Source organism: Daphnia pulicaria, chromosome 10 (assembly GCF_021234035.1).
Source record: "Daphnia pulicaria isolate SC F1-1A chromosome 10, SC_F0-13Bv2, whole genome shotgun sequence".
NCBI classification, from domain to species: Eukaryota; Metazoa; Arthropoda; class Branchiopoda; order Diplostraca; family Daphniidae; genus Daphnia; species Daphnia pulicaria.
In genome coordinates, this window is record NC_060922.1 from 4,794,364 (window position 1) to 4,810,866 (window position 16,503).

Sequence of the window (16,503 nt, forward strand, 5' to 3'; positions counted from 1 at the left end):
CGAAAAATAGGACTTTTGACTGGAGCTTTACAAGAGCGATACATCATACATTTGTTAGTTTGTTTGCACGTTTTTTCGTTTCGGCGGGCTCTGGTGACAGATGCGCATTGGCCGACAGGAGATTCTTTTGAGAAGAGACATCAAAGCCCAGCCCAAAAAGAAAGAAAACTTTTAATCAGTCCTTTTTTTATTTTTGAACTTATGGTGATGTTGACTGGAGATCCCATCTGCCGCTATATGTACCTATCCGCCTGCTAATTAACCATATAACAACGTCATTTGTCTAGCGTGTCTATTCACTAATAAAGGGAAACATAACACCGGAAGTCAAGGGAACGTTGAATGATGCCGGTGAACGTGGGTAGCCCAACGAAATTTTGCCAGTCGATATCCCGATAGCACACGTTACGCTAATGCAAGTCCCTTTTTATGGTGGTCCATTTAATCATCACCGCAAAACTTGCGCGCCATCGATTAAACGAACGCTGACGTCGCAGGTGTCAGTTTACATAACAATCGAAGGGGACCGAAAGTGAAGACCGACCGCGTCTATATTTGTCATCCCTCCCGCTGGGAGGAGAGGAGAGGATCAGGTTTTTTAATTAATGACATTATTGATTCACAACTGCTGGATCCTCTCGACGCGCATAGACAGTGCAATTGATTGAAGGAGGCGAGAGACAGAAAGACAAGGGAGAGTCGCTAGAGAAAACTCTGCAGAGGAGTCGATGAAAGCCTCAATGTTCATTCGAATGGATAGAGAGAGAGCGAGAAAGAGGAGCAGAGAGGACAAACAAGGTAATTATTCATCCCGGGACCTTCATCGACAAAGGCTTCACTCATCATTATTCAGCCGAACATCTTCGTCAGATCTTCCTAGGCCACTCATTTTTTAGTCGTTTCCTTCTTTTTTTTCTTCCTTCTTCCGTTTTCACCATCTCAGTGGTTTTCCCGGAGAGATGCGAGATTCGATATGCACCGGATCTACTACTAATGAATCTGTGATGGATATATATCGTGACTCTCTTGACCAGATGGCAAACCATTCGCAGAGAAGTACCCCGATAGATCCCCTTTTAGAAAAATCTCCGTCATCTCTGGCGTGTTTCTCGGCGCCAAGCGGACGGACGGCGATAATTCACCGTCTATGGAGATCCAGCGATCCAAGTGCACACCAGATCCTGCGGATATGGTTTTGAAATCAAAACGACTAGGCGAGTGGGACCTAACCAAAATGGAGACACACAATCTCTGGTGGCGTCTATACTCGAAACCCCCCCTCTCGCTTCCACCAAAGTTATGACCCCAGAGTGGTCCCAACTCGCCAGAGCAAAATCAAAGAGTCTAAAGGGCCTACTGTTGACAAGGATGTTCCTACTGCCTACTACCTTATATAAGGGGGGGGGAGGGGATAAGGGAGAGTGTTGGAGCTAAGCGACAAACCGTTCTTAAACCCTATCAGTGATTGCCACCATCGCATCCACGTTGAACGCAACTAGGCATCCGGAATAGTAAGACGAGAGGAAATAGACACACAGAGCGAGCGAGAGCGAGCGAGAGAGAGAGAGAGAGAAGAGGGTGTTTCTAACAATCGGTGCTCCTCTTCGGAGGGGGGATTAGGACTAGGCATTTTCCTTCCTTCCTCTTCCAACCTAGACTCGTCCATTTCCATCTAGCTCCTAAATTCTGGCACATCGTGAAACATCGGGGGGTGGAACGAGAAGGAGGGGGGGGAGCAAATATCCCTCCGGAATGGGTACAGCCGGAGACGTCAGCACAGTCAAATAGCGAGCCAGAGCGAGAAAGAGGAAAGCCAAGATGGACGTCGAGAAGAAGTGAAAGAGACGCACGCGGATGGAGTGTGTAGAGAGATCTTTTGCCAGACGCTCCTTCGATTTCCCCGCGTCTCGTAATGAAACTACCAATTAGTACGGGGCAAAAACTTGAGACAAGAGAGAGAGAGAGAGAGAGTAAGGGGGCAGTCTGCTGAGAGAGAATGAAAAGGTGAAAGAAAACGACTTTGGATAATAACGGCAGTCAACGAATGGCATATAACGAGAAATGGACGAGGAGAGGAGGCCATTGCGTTCAAGGACCAAGTTAGTCCTCCTCCTTGAGAGTGAAAATGAGGAGAACATTAAGAGCTCGGCATCAAACCTTAAAAAAGATGCCAAGAGTTATAAAAATTAAAACAGCGTCGAAGCTCACCTTCGTCTTCGGTGCCAATCATGCTGTATCGTTCGAATCCGCTCAGGTTGCGGTCGCTGCCTAGACCGAAATCGTCCTTGGTCCACTGAAGCACGCCACCCTTATTAAGGACACGACAGGCCATGACCACAGTTTCACCGACGACGGCCGTCTGGTCTTCAGGTTCGCGTTCGAATCTCTGCACTTGTCGCAACGATTGGCCGTTGGCTTGGCCGTTCGAGCCGCCCACGGAGCAAACGAAAGCCAAAACCACGAGCGACCACCTGTCAAGGTCGATAAGAGTCACGAAATTGTGGTTAATTCATTAAGTTGGCATTCCTTTTTGGGTTTCATTTTATCGTTTGAACTATAAAAAGAGAAAATAGTCATTAATTTTTGTTTACCTGAACAAATGTGAATCCCGTCGTCTGTTATCCGCCGGAGACGACGATTGTCTGAATCGTTTGTTGTTATGATGCATGGCGCTGTAATTACTGGATGCTTCAAAAATGTTGCGGTTGCTCATCTCTGGTCTCTGGTAATAACTGTAGGCAATGTTTATGGAATCGATCTGAAAATACAAGAATAAAGAAACACATGAGCATCATAAAGTTAAGGTACAACAAAAGCGTATCTGTCGTCCAGACACAAAGTCAAGATGAATTATTCAGAATATTTCATGCGCGCACACGAGTTGAAAATAGTTTGTCTTGCATAATTAATCATTTCTCTCATTTCTTTCTTTTTTTCCATCTTCGAATGTGCTCCAGGAATCTGATGGAGACACAGGGTGGGAGAAACGACACAAGGAATAACATGCACTTCGTGAGTGCCAGGGAGAGCGTGACAATATCTCGAATAGCAAACGAGTCCCCACAGATGATGGGGGTGGTACACTATGATGAAATTTCTTTATTTAAAACGAGGTCGTACGTCGTCAACGGACGCTTATACATCTGCATTGGACACTCGGCTGCGTGTGTCAAAGAAAAAAAAGGCGGTCAAGTCGTGAGTGCAGCAATGGGTTATTCCTTCATTCCAGAGTTGACAGATAAGAATGGGGAAAAAAAGTCGTAAAATAGGAGAGCGAAAGCTACAACACAGTTGACAACTTTGATACACACGGCGAAGAAGAAGAAGAAATCCGAACATAAAAAAGCCCCATCGAGTGAGTCTCAAAAGATGACGACAAGAGTGAATATAATGTCGGATTCACTGTATTTGCGTTGAACATATACAGTCGGCGAAAATATCTAAAAAGAATTTGCCTTGCCGGCAGGAGGAGGAGGACAGTGTGTGTGCGCAGTGCAATGGATTTTTCTTCAAAGAGTGCCGGTTTCCGACCGAGTCTGAAGCCGCACGTTTTCTCGCCTTTTGCACGCAATGTACACACGGAAAACACTCAGACACAACGAGTGGAGAGATGGATGGAATGGTGCGGATATAAAAATAAAAAACCAGGAGAAAGAAAGAGACGGCGTGAGTGAATCGATGTCAAACAGTAGCAGCGGATTGACTCGACACACACACACGTTTTTAGCCTCCTCCCTCTGTGAAAACACATAAGCATGTTGTGTGTCTCGGTTCTTTGAAACACCGCACACACACACTCCACTTTTCGATCCTTCGAAAATCCCTATAGCAAATGCGTCTGCCAAAGCTCGCACGTCTCCAAACAATTCCATTTTCGTTGGAAATCAAATTGCATGCGACTGCCGCGCACATACGATCCTCATCCCCGAGAGAGGGCGGAAAAATAGAAAAAAACCAAACAAAAAGTAACAACAAAACAAACAAATGCATACATACAGGAGTTTCACAACCATCTCTCGCCGAAATGTCTCTGTTTGTGTTGTTCAATCCTTTACAGATTCCTTTGCGTGATTTTTCCAGCAGAAAAGAAAACCGCCGCCGCCGCAGCCCCAAGAAAGCGGGAAGCCAACAGATAAAAGGAGGCCAAACAATAAGTCATTGTTGCGCAGATATTGATGTCGGTATCACAAGACGTGGGTGGGTTTCGTTAGCAGACGTCATCCCCCCCCCCCTCGTATTATGATGACGAAAATGAGGCTTTCCAGTAGTAGTAGTAGTAGGCAGAAAGACGGTCTGAAACGGACGAATAATGGCCGGGTCGTTACATAAGCCGTCCAAGAAAAGAGAGGAAGGCCGAGTCCGAGAGGGCACGAGCGGGCAAAGCAGCACGCGCGAACTCCCTCGCCCTTTATCCCGCCGTATACACGTTGGCTCTACTAAGAGACTTTCTTTCTGTGTGTAGTATACTGTGCGTTTCCAGTTGGCTAGACACCCAATTTCCGCTAGCATCGAGATCAAGATAGAAACAACATGGGGTAGTAGGGAGGAGAGATTCAACTCTCACTTGAAAACCCCGTCGTCCTACCCCCTTGATGCGAAAGCAAACCTCCTCCAGAGACATCGCCTGCTTCCAGTCCAAAACGCCAAGATGCGAACGCACAGAAAACGGGAGAGACCGACGGGGAAAAATCCAGCGACGAGAGAGAGAGAGAGAGACAAAGACCCGGAGAAAAAACATCATCCAGCACACACCCGCACTCGATATAAAAGGCGGCATAGAGGAAGAAGAAGAAGAAAAGCTCTTTCACTCTCTTTTACCACCTATATCATTGGGTGAAATATGGAAACTTCATAATTCGACAATTTCCTCTCTGCCACGTTTCCTTTTGTTTTATTGTTCGTCCATTTACTTTGGATGTTGCCGCCGTGAGCATCGCTCAATCCAAATGATGATGAAATATCCTCAAGATTTCAACTCGACGTTGCTTATTGTTTTCGACGCAGCACGACACTCGAAAAAAAAGAGAGAACAACGCTACATCACAAGAAAAAGATGCAGAGCAAAAGATCCGACAAGAGCATAGTTTATTCCAATTCCTTGAACTGCCAACCTATGGATTTCTGTGCTGGATTTTGATGTATTTCACTTGGCAGGCACTGGGCGTGGCCAAAGGAAACAACAAAAGACTGGACCAAGAGGCATTATATACTACGGAACTCGATAAGATAAACATCATCGACGACACAAAGTTTGTTTCCTTTCGCCTTCAATATTCCCAGCTGGCTTTTAAACAATCGAAGCAAAACAGAAATGTTAAATGTTTGCAGAACAGATTTTCCATTGAAATGTTTTAGCAAAAACAAACGGGGAAAAGAAAAATGGAACTTTTACCACCCAAAAACTTTGCAACTTGAACTTTCTTTTTTCTTTTCATGAAGAACAAGAGCCTTCTTACTTAACGACCGGAAGATGTCGAGACTCAAAGTCGAGAGTGAAAAAGATGTTTAAGAGAGAAATCGGAGACGAGAGTTTTTATAGAATCCATGTGTGTGACTGTGTGTACCATGTACTTTGGATTTGATGACTTGATGGGGGCGCAAAGAGCCTATGAAAAACTCCTTACAAGACAATGGTCGAACCAAAGTGAATACAAACAAATCCTTGAGGAGAGAAAGAACCTGTTCATCCGCCGCATCAAAATTTTGCGCAGAAAATCTTGCGCAGAAAACAAGAAGAAAAATTCGGCGTCTTTGCCAAACGTGTCGAACATTGATGTCACAAAAAGCTCTGCTTCATTTTACACATGGATGATCCTTGTGATGCGCCCCCCGTCTTTTTCTTGAGCGAGCGGCGGACTCGTACACAAAGCCCAAAAGACATTAAGGAGAGTCTTCGTTTTACATTAGCAAAAATGGGGAAAGTGAAAGAGAGCCAGGAAGAATATGAGTATATAGAAAAAGACAAGTCAAGAAGGAAAACACAAGACTCCATGTGTTGCCCATTTGTCACGTAATATCGAAGGGGTTCCCGCGACTCTTTTTCTCCGAGAGAATAAAATAAAAAAAGGCAGAGGCTGGTAAAAGACGAGGGGTACCACACACTCACTCACTCAAGAGTAAGAAAGGGTAAACGACCCTGTGGGCTCTTTCTTCTCGTTCTTCTTACCACTATAAGGCAAGCAGAGAGAGAGAGAGAGGGGGGGGGATCTGACTAGGATCGCCTTACGAAATAGGAGAAACGCTGGTGCCTCTCTTCTTTCCCCAGCTCTGCTGAGGGGGTCTCTCTCTCTCTGCAGACAAGAAGAAATCGAGTTTTCCTTCTAGAGTGTGTTGTTGCAAGGGTGGCTGGTTGACTGCTGGGTGGGAAAGAACAAATCCAAATAAGCTTTGACGAAGAAATATAAAGAATGATGATTATCTTCACTCGCCTTCTATAATAAACCGAGCTCGAGGTGTTGGGTATCCAGTGAAAGAAGAGAGCAAGGGTTCCTTTCGGTCCCTCCAACGGGAGAAAAGTAAAAACGAGCAGACCTTTTTACGCATATGCGCGGCTCTCTCTCTCTCTGAAGGAACTGACAATACACACACACACGTGGCCCTTTTTTCCGTCGTGAGAGAAGAATCTTTTATACAATCTCCGTGCAGCAGGATGAGAGAGTGAACCCTTTTTTCTTCCAACATAGGGAACAAAACAACATGCGTTCGCTATCATTAACAATTCACACAAAAGAGATGATGGGGCCGGTCGCTGCTGCTGCTGTCTCTGAATCCGTGAGTGTCCGTCAACAAACGTACATGCTGAATAGACACATGAAAGATGGACGAGTGTGCCGGGTAGAGGGGGGGGGGAACCCACCGGAGGTCCATTTCGATTACATCCGCTGGAGATGCATTCGACGAGGACGCCTACAGCACACGGACGTGGTGCTGGTCTCTGTGTCATTCTATAGAATCATCTATATGTGCACTCTCTCTCCCCGTTTTCTATCTCTTTGATAGAAAACTCGCCGCCATCAAGGAGGTAGCACAGACAAGAGTGACAGGCCCGAGAAACACATGACGACCGACTCGATGTCCCTCTTGACTAGCGGATATCGATTTTCTATTCGCAGAAAACCATCGGCTAGACGATATTACCAACTAACGTCGGTTGGTAAGATCCTGAGGGATAATGACCTTCCATTTTACTCAATCTCGGATGCTATTCAAACTACGCGGTGGATCAATATTAGTCCATTGGTCGTAAATGGCTGAGGTTCCGGCGGGTGTCAAATCTAACGGCACTGTGCCGACTGTACCTTTTCGTCTTTTATTGTTTAGAAGAAGAATTAAAAAAAAACGCCGTTCTCTTATTTGTCAGTAAACTTTACGGTAGATTCCTGTTTTCTTTGCTATGGCCAAAAAAAGAAAAAGAAAGACGTCCGCAACAGTCGGCTACGTCAGTAAAACAAGAAAGCGGACGAAAATAAATTTAAAAAAAAAGGAACCGAGTCAAAAGATGTCAGGTACTACGGGATCAATGAATTGTTTGTCGTCCGTGTTCTCATTTCCCTCTGTTGCGCCAGTTGCCGCAACAAACTGCAATCCTTTTTTTTTCGTCTTTCTTTTTTTTATATTTTTTGTTACTGCATTTCTGTGCAGACAAAGTACAACAAAAGAGCTAGGAGAAAGAGAAGAAAACAGCTTCTCTATTTCAACTCTATTTATAGGCAAGAGACTAGACCTCTGTGGCCTCTCAGGACCGGACGGTAAAGCAATTATAGGAAACCCAGAAAGCAAAAAAAGAAAAAAAATGTAGGGCGTCTGTTGGGGTGCACTAGAGGGTGAAATGATTCAATACAATATCTTTAGGCCCTCGTACAGGTCCCAAGTCGACCGGGTTACGCCGCGTTGGCTCCCGACTGGCGATGACAGCGAATATAAGGCGCACCGCGGACCTCCGGATTGGTCGGCCGCTTTCCCCCCCAAAAAATATAAGTAAACGAAGCGAACACGTTCCACAGAAGAAAAAAACCCAGAAATGTTGAAGTTCAATAAATTTCAATAACTGTTGTGTTTGCTCCACACAAGGAAATCGTCTACATACGCCAGAATACGGCCGAATGCTTCACGCACACTCCCGATTTTAAAGTCGGCTGCTGTTTTTTAGAGTCCGATCTTTACCTCCCCCATTAACTTTAGTGAAAAGACATTTATTCGGTTTTGTTTAGTGACGAGAAAAAAAAAGTACCGCCTGCCTTTTTTTCCTTCCAAAAGAGACGAATGTTCTTTCTACCATCGTCGGCTTTTATACTGTCCAGACCATCTTGAATGTTGTCGGGGTTCTTCAGGGGGTTTCTCGTCATTCTGCCCATCTCTCACTGCATACCCGCTTTCTCCCCCCTCGTCGATGAATTACGTCGGTGGCGACACCAATGAAAGGCTGAAACGAGCACAGGACCGTATCGAAAGGCAAACTGACCGTGATATGGGATAGCTTCTTTCTTTGACTCGATTCAACTTCTTCTTCTTCTTCTCGATTTCGCTCCGTTAGAAGAAAAAAAAAAGGACTGATGTGCATCCAACGACGGTGTAGCCGCTTCTTTGTCATCCGCCTTTTGACCTGCTTCTTCCACCCATTCAATGTTGTTGCCTCTGCGCTTCTTCACACGCAAAGAATCGAAAAGTTCGGAGAACCTTCAAAAAATAAATCAAAAAAAGCACGACCACGCCTTTCTATCGTCTCGTTTTCCACCCTTCAAACTCCCAGCATCAAACACGACTACCAGTTCCCACTTTTCCGTCGTGTTTCTATTCAGTTATTGAAGTTGAGTTTCCCTCTCAAGGGGTACCCCCTGCACTATTTCTAGCCAGAAATCGATCAGTGACAGTATTTACCCATCCGAAAATAAATAATACGAAAAAGAAAAGGAAGGGAGGGGGGTGGCGACAAGGAGTTGCACAACCCTCTCCACACGGTAGTGGTACGCACCGAAAGTTGCTCACAAACGTCGCCGAGCTACCGGAACAAGGGATTCCATGCAGCATGAATTTCCTGACGGAGCAATATCACATATCTTTGAAAACACACGCGTGTAATTCATCGTGAAAGATAGTAAATATAAAAGGAAGGGGAGAGAAAAAAAAGGACACATCTGAGGGAAATAAAAAAAAGAACGAGGACAGCCAAGGAGGTCGAGCCTCTTGAACCAAAAGACACTACAAGTCGTCTTATATAACAGATCTCCTGGCCAAAAAAAAAGAGGATTATTCATTCAAGTAAGGAGAACTTTGTCAAGCTCCAGCCATTATCAGTAGACATATATGGCCAGTCGTAACCATACAAAGGATATAAACAGAGTGATGAGGTTAAAAAGAAAAAAAGAGATGTATAGGATGAAAGAGAGAGAGAGCTGGTGGTGGGCGTTATACGGTCAGTTTGTCCAGTTAGACCCACTTGGTCAATAAATTCACGAACGAGAAATAGACTTTATTCCAAGGCCCGCATGCTGCTGCAAGTTTTCTACATATAGAGTGGACTCTCAGTCATCGCAGGACACACATCAGATGGCCGACGAGTATGTGAAATATAAAACAACGAGATGGCGTATGTTTATACATACTATTAACCCCAATTTTTTGGGTGGCATTTCTGTGTGAAAAGAAACAGACAAACAAAAAGAAAAAAAGGGACAGACTCGAGAAATGACAGCCTCTCCAAATGGTTCCAAGCTTGGATGCAATTAAGCAAAGTGGCACAAAACACACGAGGAAGGAGACAAAACAAAGTGAGGCTAAAAGAATCGAATAATCGACTGCGTGTGCCGTATTCCCTGGCGTTTTTTTGGCACGAGATGACATTGAAGAACGATGACCGGCTTATATAGGCTATACCTCTTCTTTTTAATGGCCCAGCACTCTTAGAAAGCAGCAGTGACACTTCCATCGCTGCATACATAACAATAATGAAGGTACCCAAAAAACCCGAATTCGTCTTTTCTTGTTATTTGTGTCATACCCAAGTGTCTGTCACCCCTTCAAAAAAACAGAGTGGCTGCATATTTTTTTCACCTCCAAAGTGAAGCTCCCATCGTACTCTACCCGCTGTAAGGCGAAATATTCAATTACAAGATTGATAGAAATAAGTAGACCTGACATGCCGCTCTTCAATCAACCAAATGCGCTCTTCACAGGTGTTGTCACGACACGAAACGCGATTCATCAATTCTGGGCGGGTCCCATCAATTATATCGAGTCGTAAAGACAAGAAGAACAAAGAAAAAAACAATTATTGATTTGAATCGTTTCCTTCAAAAACACACCCAAAAACACGACACGTTAAATTGGAATGATGAACTATACTTGGGGAACTATTGTGGGGTGTCAATGACGTGACTTTGGGTATTGGTTCAGAGACACCTGCGATGCTATAGCCATCAGAAATCCATCATCGAATGCGTCCGATGCCGATGACCTCTCTCAACGTCATCAAAACTTATTTTGGGAACCTTTCAACGCCAACTTTTCTCATTTCTGTTGAACCGTGTGAACCCAGCATTGACTTCCTACTTGGACAGTCAAACGCATCTGACCGGAAAGGGGAGAGAAACAAAATAAAGACGACTGAAAGAAAAAAAGAAAAAGAAAAGAAGAAGAGTCCCAATATTTTTCCTCTGGCCAGCATCTGTGAAGCAGCCCCTGTTTCCCAAGTAACTCGTAAAGATATTCCCTTTTCTTTCTCCCTCATCAGTGGCGATGGGAACCTCCTCTCTGCCGCCGCTGTTCCATTCCGGCACCGCGTCGTGAACGCCCAAGCGTGTATATGTATAGATATGTGTTTACTTCTTCTTCTTTACAGAAGAAGAATGAGAAGAAGAAGCTTCTTCTTCAGCCCGCTCTACATTAAAGAATAAATAACCCGAGGGCGAGAAATACTGATGCGAGCTGCTCCAGTCAAACAAACATTAGCTCGTTCCCCCCGTCTTTCTTCTTAACCCCGGCTGTTGTTGTTTTGTCTCCTCCCCGTGTCTTTTTTTCCCGGTGCATTTTCTAGACTCAGACATATTTGTCGAATGATCCCTACACCTAACGACTGCGGCAGCCGTGACAGCCTTCCAGAAAGCAAAGTAAACGACATTGATGTACAGAAGAGAAGGATTGAAAGCAAGAAGAGAAGAAAAAAAAAACATCTTTTCAATTCAGACGAAGGAATCTACACACAATCTGGTTGGAAATAAAAAACATCCTACTCTATTTTTTTTTTGATCGAATCGCGGCGCCATTCCATTTTTAAATACGAGTGCCGGGAGACACGATAGCGGACAAGAGTACATGACAAGAAAAGGAAAGAAATTCAAGCGAATTTGATAAATGATTGATAAAAATGATGACGACCTACAACAGACTGCTGTAGTGCCAAGAAAATCGACCAAATGGGAGGGTATTAAAAGCTCGACAAAGAATGATGGTTGTGCATCCTTCTCTATTCAATTGGCTGTCCAATGCACCCACAGTACATGGTAAAAAAAATAAAATAAAACTTCCGGACAATCGACTCCATTAATAGTTATATCCTGTCAGTCCTGTCTTGATGTTCCAGCCGTTTGTTTGTTAACCCATTTCTTATTTTATTTTATTTAATTTTTTTTATTTTGATCAGGCAACTCTCTGGGCATACACGTAACGTGTACTCGTGTGTACTAATAAAACAGGTAAAAATAATGGCGTGTGCACAACACGGGAGCGCACGGAATGATTGCTGCCGCTTTTCGTTCATATTCAGCCGCAAGCTAATGGTAATCTTTTCTCTCTTATTTCACGTTTTTTCCCCCCGTGTGTGTGTGTGTGTGTTTTTAGGGGTTGTTGTTGTTGTTGTTCGCTTATTATATTTTTTTTTCTCCTTTCCTCTTCAATCCTCTTTTTTTTAAATTCTTTTCAACATTTTTTTTCTCCCTCTTCAAGATTACTCGACCGCAAGTCGTTTCGGATAGAGCCAAAGCGGATTGGAGGAAACTTTTTCTTTTAAATTACCTCAGTTCTTCGGACATTGGTTGCAGCACTTTTTCGGAAGGTCTGTTGTTGTTGTTGCTGTTGCCTTTTGGCTGAGTCGGTTGTTTTGTTGACTGTGCCGTAAGGGGAAAAGTAATTGTCTATTGAACGGACTCTCGGCACACCAAGGTCGCAATAGTTTAATATTTATCTTTCGAAATAACAGCGTGAACGATATAATGGCGTTGGTGGGCTGTGCCAGTAGGGTCAGACAAAAAAAAAACCTTAAAAAATAAAATAATAAAATGAAAAACCCTAGATTTACTTTTTCCCCCCCTTCGACTCATCACCCCCCCTCTACCCCCCTCCCGCGTATGTTACTACTATGCTGATGATGGCCATCTAATGGGTTTCCGGGATGTCCATTCGTTACCATAAAGTGAGCTAACCTTTTTCTCCCTATTTACTATACTACACTTTTTTTTTCTTTTTTAAGGTGCCTAGCTTCTTTTTAAATATAATTTGTTTGGCCTTTCTTTCCTAAAGAAGCGGAGGAAGCAAATGAAGTTGGTCAAATTTACGTATCATAAATCGACCCATCGCCTTCAGTTGCTGGTGGTAATTTGTGGGCCACCATTTGCCTGAGCGCCACTATATAACGCCTACCAATCAGGTACACGCCATCAGCAGAAGCAGCAGCAGAGCAGCAGCGCAAAGAGAAAACGGTACGGTAAAAATAAAACCTATAGGCGTCTTCTCCTTTTTACCGGTCACGATCGATCCGACTCCTCTGTAGGAACGCGGCGAAAGTTTCGAATCAAATTTACCACATTTTTTCTTTAAAGGAGAAATGAGCTTAAATATACACACACACTGACAATCACGCAAGGGGGAAAATAACAGCAGTCTATACAGTATGCAAATTCGGCCAAGGGAAAATAGGAAGACAAGAGCAACAGCAGCCGCCGCCAAGTCAAAGTCATCCGAGACTGAAAAAGAAACGAGTCAGATGAAGAAGGAAAACAAAAATCTTCCTTCTAGTCAGTCCTTTTCCCGTTGATGACGCTATTGTTATGTCTGTTGTTTTTCTTCTTCTTCTTTTTTCTACTTTGGTATTGTTTTTCCTGAGCGGAGAGAGTTAGCGTCTGCGGTTGTTTGCGCTTCTTTGGGATTGTTGAGGGAACAGCAGGAGCAGCTCAACTTTCAAACCAAAGACACTAAGTCAAGTAAACGAAAGGAGAGAACGAAAAAAAAAGGGGGCCTGTATGATCGCCCACACAGGTGGATGAGTCTCCCCAGCAGCACTTGGGGATCCCGAGAAAAAGTTGTCCGTGTTTTAGTCTCATTTTCGACTGCACTGGAAGCGAATCATCTTTTCGCTCGTGGGTCGGCACTTTTGCGCAGGCACATTTCGCGTGCTTCCAAAACCATGCAACTATGTAAAATAATATGCATACCAAGTAGCGTGCAACAACTTTGATTAGGGGGGGTTCAGAGTTTCAACAACAACATTGTCGTTCGTCAATGAGCCGGTGGAAAGTTTTTTTTTTTCAGTAACACTACAAACTACTTTATAACTGCGAATCGATTCCAATTTCTGGGAAATTCAGAAACACTTCAACGCGAATAATAGGGCGGCGCCCCGCAGCCTGACTTGATAGATAAGCACAAATTCACGGGCCTTGCTTTTGCTCTATAGTCGAATCCAATTGACTTTTCTCGCATTGGCAGTCTCGAAACAAGAAAGAATGCAAATGTATAACTTTAACAACAACAACAAAAAAAAGGCCCATTCCAACAGCGGATCCTATTTGCTCGTTCGAGTGTGAATTTTTACATCCTTTTTCATCATCCTTGCACAGCCTCTCTCTCTGTCTTTAGTTCCTTCCGCCCCCCTCCTTTTTCCCTTATGAGAGGAAGTCGACAACGCAGGCGAGATACAATAGGGAACTGAGAGGGAACGGGAGAGCGAGAAGAGGTGCCATCGCCCATAGAGGAGAAGCGGACGAGGATTGGATCTGCTACTCAAGAATAACAGGAGAGCGCACACACAAGGATGAATAAGGGAAAGCAGACAGACACAAGAGCGGAGTGTGTCACATTGAAGGAGCGCTGGGCAAAACTAGCATGTATGAGAAGGCCAGAATGGGAGATATAGTACAAAACGAATGGCAACAACGACGGGGCAACAATAACAGACTTATATTATGTAACGAAAAGCTATGAGCTCGGCATGTTTAGCTATAATAAGCCCGGCAGCAGCCCCCCCCCCCCAATCAAGCTTCTTCCTTCAAACGGCTTCTGTCGTCACGCTTTTTAAAGGATGTTGTAGAATAAAATATTGCCATCAAATGTTACGCGATGTGTTTCACTGTTTACAAAAGCTAACTGTTTGCGTACGGCACCGAGAAGTAAAAAAAAAACAACAAAAATCACTAAACCGGTAACGGAATCTCATACACCACACACCATTTAGTTTGAGTTGTGCTTGGCCTAGACGCTAGAGCAGACGGCTCACGTTTCAAAAACTCCGGTTGTAAATAATCAAAGAAACCCGAAGAATTGCAAGGAGGAAAGCCCTTAAAAGGAAGCGAGGGGTTATCAGACATTTTCTTTAAAAAAAGAGAAGTTTGTGCTCTAACCTTCTTAGCGATTGGCAAGGAGTCAATGATGAGGAAATGATGCCGTCGTGTGTAATAGGATCCACATAAATAACACACACAAAACACAAGCGCAATCCGTCACGGGATGTTAGTCACATCGTCCCCGCACCTTAACGGGAGATGAAACGCGCCACATTTGAAAACACAACCACAGCACAGCGACACACAATGTTTGTTTGAAATCAAAACTTGTGTTGTTTTCAAAGCGAAATAAGAAAACAGCAAAACTCGATAAGCGAAATTCAACGAAACATCCAAAAGTTTTGGAAGGAAAACTGAAACTGCAGAAAAAGTTGTCGGCGAGAGGCTCGAATGTAAATACGACAAAGTCCTGCGCCACCACGTACACGAGAAACCAAAAAGAAAGAAAAAAATCCCAGGAGAGAGAGCAGAGCAGAGAGAGAGCGAAAAAGAAACGCGTGCAGCACCGACAAAGTCTTGGAGACGACTGACGGGTGAGAGTCGGCTTGGGTCGGTTCTTGCTTCCTTTACCCCTAGTGGTAAGGTCTACTACCAAAAATGGGGGCTGGTACTATTTAGAAGTGAAGCCCTATGCGGGTCTCGACCGGTCGCGACGCGTCCGACGCAGCCCAGTACTACGGGGCTCAATAGCTCCACCTTCTTTTTTTCTTTTTCTTTTTCCTCTCTCCCCGCGGACAAATGAGAGAAATAGAGGACAGAGGGTTGGAAACTATCAAGACAAGGCAAAACACATGGTGCGAAGTGGTGGTAGGACGAAGAAATAAAATTCTTCTTCTTCTTCCACCACTGCACAGGAGACCAGCAGCAAGAGACCCATAGGCTCCTAAAGGAGTAAAAACGTCTTCTCCTTCTAAAACTCGGAAATGGATTGGACCCCCAGCCGGCGTTAAAGGGGGGAACGCTAATCTATTTCGCATGTGATACACACAAATCTGAAGAAGACAAAAAAAAAGGGAAATATTTTAAATACAGCGGCTGCTAAATCCCCGTCACAATCCATCTCAGCTTCCTCTTTAAGCTTCTTAACTCACTCCTACCTCAAGTCATCTAAATAAACTATTTTGGGATTTTTTTTTAATACAGAAAAAAAAAACTAAAGTGGCCAACTATAGCGCGCGCACCCCTTTTTTTAATTTCTCTTTTCCTCCCTAACAACAATTATTTGAAATTGAAAATTCATCTGTAAAAACGGAGGGGGGAAAGTGGTGTACAGAATAAATTATAGTAAAACAGTCGGCCACCACCAGAATCAAGTTTTTTTTTCTCCTTCATTCCGATGGGGTGGGTTCTAATTAAACAACAAGCACCACCACCACTATAAGAGTCTCAGTCAAAAGAAATCAAATATTGGAAGCGGATGGAAGGAAAACGGCCAGAGCCACACAACATATACACACACACATATTGTTCAACGCATAAACCGTCTCCTCCTCGACTAATACGTGTGTGTTCGTCTAATTATTAACGTTTCTGGAAAGGAGGGAAGAAAAAAAAACCAAGAGTTGGGTTCGCTAAGAGGGTTGTCTCTACTTATATCTATTTTCCTTCCTTTTCGTTGAATAATACAAAATTCGGAAGAAACAAAAATGAAACAAAGACTTGCGATACGAACAAAAGTTTAGTTGCTGCTAACTCTCGAGATAAATCTCAAGAACATTTAGAAAAAAAAAATGCTTAAAATATTCAAAAATCTTGTTTCTTTCCACGCAGAAAAGTGAGAACAGACGCAGGAGAGTGGCATAGTTAAACAATATTAAGAAGAGGAGAGTCAACGACGATGTCGACCGTGGCGCGTGATCCCGGCATCCTGGGTGCCAGGCCGGGCCCAGACGCGCCCGGTCGCAGTCCGAGGCGCTGCCCGAGATAAGCGAATCAAAAACTTGGCCGAGCG

At 44.0% G+C, this 16,503-nt stretch overlaps 1 protein-coding gene across 4 annotated transcripts in view; it reads right to left on the reverse strand.

Moving 5' to 3' along the window:
• Nucleotides 1-16,503, reverse strand: part of LOC124314592 (irregular chiasm C-roughest protein-like) — a 71,013-nt gene that overhangs the window by 5,459 nt on the left and 49,051 nt on the right. For 3 of the 4 annotated variants that reach the window (XM_046779791.1, XM_046779792.1, XM_046779793.1), the window contains 2 exons: nt 2,592-2,758; nt 2,209-2,471 (listed from right to left, as the gene is read on the reverse strand). In XM_046779791.1, the coding sequence (XP_046635747.1) occupies nt 2,209-2,471; nt 2,592-2,758 (430 nt within the window). Of the gene's footprint in view, nt 1-2,208; nt 2,472-2,591; nt 2,759-14,609; nt 15,082-16,503 lie in introns of those variants that run through there. The other variant, XM_046779794.1, reaches the window with a different exon arrangement.